The 3,392-nt window shown below is 46.8% G+C and overlaps 1 protein-coding gene across 1 annotated transcript in view; it reads right to left on the reverse strand.

Annotated features, from left to right (window-relative positions):
• The window catches only part of WSCD2 (WSC domain sialate O sulfotransferase 2), a 44,087-nt gene that overhangs the window by 10,390 nt on the left and 30,305 nt on the right, over positions 1–3,392 (reverse strand). The window contains exon 5 of the mRNA XM_007448245.1: positions 2,742–2,916. Within this exon, the coding sequence (XP_007448307.1) occupies positions 2,742–2,916 (175 nt within the window). The remainder of the gene's footprint in view (positions 1–2,741; positions 2,917–3,392) is intronic.

Genomic DNA, 3,392 nt, shown 5'->3' on the forward strand with positions numbered 1-3,392 from the left:
AAAAAAAAAAAAAAAAAAAATCATAAGTAAATATTGAATTATAATTAGTGATATGCAGACTGAAGTGTAATGATGTTTGCAACTTACTCCGAAATGCAACCAAAAATAAAAATGGAGGGATGGAGAAATGGAGAGATGTATGATAAAGTAAACAGAACAAAATGTTGACAGATGTAAAACATGTAGGATAAGTCTAGCAGGTTCACTGTGTAATTCTTTCCATTTTTTTCTGGAGGTTTGACATTTTTTCATAATAAAATGTTGGGAGAGAGAAAGAACCTGGCCCCTCAATTTCCCTGAAAACAGAATTCTCCAAATACTGCCTGGGCGGTGAGGATAAAGCTGGTTATTTTCAGCACTAAAAAGGAAGTTTATTTGGTTCTTAAGCTCCACAAATCGAAACAGATGCTGGAGGCAGTGTTGTATATAGTTTTGGGATCAGACAGACCTGTGTTTCGATCTAGGATGATCATGGCCTAGTTGTGTGACACTGAACAAGGCTCTTCACCTCTCTGAGCCTCAGTTTCCTCACCTGTAAAGTGGGGCTAATAAACCTTACAGGATTAGATGGATAATGCATGTGAAGTATTTGCAGTATATGTTGAGAAGCTGAGATTAAGAGTGCAGGCTTAGGACCCAGATTGCCTTGGTCTGAATCCCAACTCTGTTCTGTCCTAGCTGTGTGACTCTGGCCAAGCTACTCAACCTCTCTGTGCCGAGTTGCCATATTTGTAAAATGGTAATAATAACAGCACCTATGTCATTGGACTGTTATGAGGATTAGATGAGTTAATTCAGTCTAAAGAGCTTAGACAGTACCTGGCACACAGTAGGTACTCAATAAATGGCAGCCATCGTGGACCAGACTCTTGGCAGCTTCATGAACCACATGACTCTCAAGCCACCCCAGTGTGTAGGGCCTGCAAGTGTGACATGGGAAATTGAACACCAGTAATGGCCTGGGGCCAGGCACAGGGAATGAGCAAACCCATCAATCAGGGGCTATTGAAAAGGCTCCAGTGTTGGTTCTGTCCACATCAAAGCTGTTCATGGTCACGGGATAATTAAGCTGTGTATGACCCTTCCCCCAAGCTGGGGTAACACAATTCTGCACAGAGTAACCAACACTTCCTGGAAACTAACAAACATTCATCCTTCCTCACCAGAGTGTAAATAAAGCCAAGGGCCACACTGGCTAAAGACATTTCTGCTCACTGGGCTCTTAGCGATATTCAGCTGCCATGGAAGCAGCCGCAGTTGGCCACCACCGGTACCCCCATCAGGCCAAACAGGGGACAGGCTGTTGGTGAAGCTGCCACTAGCTCTTACAGCACCTTTGTAAAAATCAGATAAAGGTTCCCTCCCCTTCCTCTGGGCAGATGTGCTGCCATCCAGAGTGCACGGCATGGCAGGCAGAGCACAGGCTGGCTTTCAGGCATTACTTTTCTTCTAGGTTATGCCTGTGCAGTGCTCAACCTGCCCGACCATATTATGGCAGCCTAGTTCCTGGGAGATGAAGAGGAGGTCTAGCCCAGTGGTGTTTTGTTAGCTCTCCAGGCTTCAGAGGGTGCGGGGAGTGTCCTTGGCACTGTGGGCAGAGGTTTGTAGCAGGGGCTTTGGAGTCAGCAACCTGAAAGCAAATCACTCTTGTAGATGTGTGATTATGGCCAGTTCTCAATCTCTCTGAGTCTTGGTTCTCCCATCTGTAAAATGGGGATGGTATCATCCTGATCATAGGCTTACTGTGGGCTTCCCATCATTAAATGAGATGAAGCTTGGCATAGGACTGCACATCGTAGGTGGACAGTTTTTTCAGATATTGGGGTAATCCTTCACGGGTTTCCTTTGGGCTGAGCATCCCAGCAAGGCACCTTTCCAAGTGCCACCACCCTTCATGATGCCTCCATCAGGAGAAAAGATTTTCATCTAGAAATATTATAAACACCATGACCTCAGGCAAGTCCTTTACCTGTGCTGAGTCTCAGTTTCCCTACCTGTAAAGTAGGCATAATGACTATTCCTGCCTCGCAGGGCAATCAGTGAGAAAATGCATACGAAGGACTCAACACTGAGTCTGGCACAAAGAAAGTCCCTAAGTGCCACCGTCACCACACCACCACCATCGTCATCACAGTCTGGTACCCCAGCAGATGGACGAGGACATGAACACTGAGTGTGGGCTCCACTAGCAAAGGAAGGATAAAGGTGGAAAGGATGAGTGAGACAGACAGAGACAGAGAAGAAAAAGTTACAGGTAAACTTGCAGAATCCTAGAATTGGAAGGCTAACAATCTACAGCTTCATTTTACAGATGGAGAAACTGAGGCCCAGAAAGGGGACATGACTCGCCCAGGATCATGCAGTGGGTCTGTGTTGAAGACCCAAGTCTCCTACTCCCAGATCAGATGTTTTCCCATTCGGTCTCACAGCCCCCATTACAGGAAGAGCCACCAAGGGGGTCTTCAGTATAAGGGATAGAGATGAAGGTTTTCAGAACCATCCCCCTTGCCGGGGGCCCTCCCTCCATTGCCCATGCAGGATCTCTAAGCCTGGCTATGCTCACCAGCCCTGCCTCTGCCCTCTGCTCTCTGGCCTGCACAGTTCTCTTGCTGACAGGCTGGCTGGAATGGACTGGCTGGAGCATCTCTGGGAGGGAGGCCGCTGGGAGAGCTTCTGGGGGTCTGCTGGGTCGGCGGGGGGGGGGGGGGGGGGGGGGGGGGGGGGGAAGCCGGTTGGCTTACCTTGGACCTGTGTCTGATACACAATGAAGTAACTGGGTGTCCCGCAGCTCTCAAACTCCTCCGCGCTGCACTTCTGGGCACAGAGCTGTTCGTCCTCTCTCTCGTGGAGGGGAAATCGCGTAGTGGGGAAGCCACAGTGGCAGGCGGTGCCCGCAAGGGCTGCCAGTGGGTACTCCTGGGGATGAAGCAGGAGAGGAAAGGGAAGAAAGTCACCAAATCCCTGGACAGCCTAGACTCTGGATGCAGAACAGGATTTGCGTTCCAATCGTCCCCTTCTCCATCACTCTCCCCAACTCAAGGGTCCCCAAGCTTCAGCAGCAAGATTTTGCCCTATCTGCGTACCTCCTGTACTATTATATTTTCCAGCTTCTTTTGAGGTATAATTAAGTAAAAATTTGCATCTATTTAAGATGTGCGACTTGATGTTTCAATGTATGTATACATTGTGAAATAATCACCACAATCAAGCTACTCAACACACCCATCACCTCTCATAGTTACCATTTTCTTTTTTGCTTTCCTGCACTATTATTCATTTCTTTGTTTCCTTTATGTGTCAAGTCACTCTTTAAAATTTATATATATATATATATATATATATATATATATATATATATATATATATATTTTTTGTCTGTGTTGTGTCTTTGT

This window comes from Lipotes vexillifer, unplaced genomic scaffold (assembly GCF_000442215.2).
Source record: "Lipotes vexillifer unplaced genomic scaffold, Lipotes_vexillifer_v1.1 scaffold236, whole genome shotgun sequence".
NCBI classification, from domain to species: domain Eukaryota; kingdom Metazoa; phylum Chordata; class Mammalia; order Artiodactyla; family Lipotidae; genus Lipotes; species Lipotes vexillifer.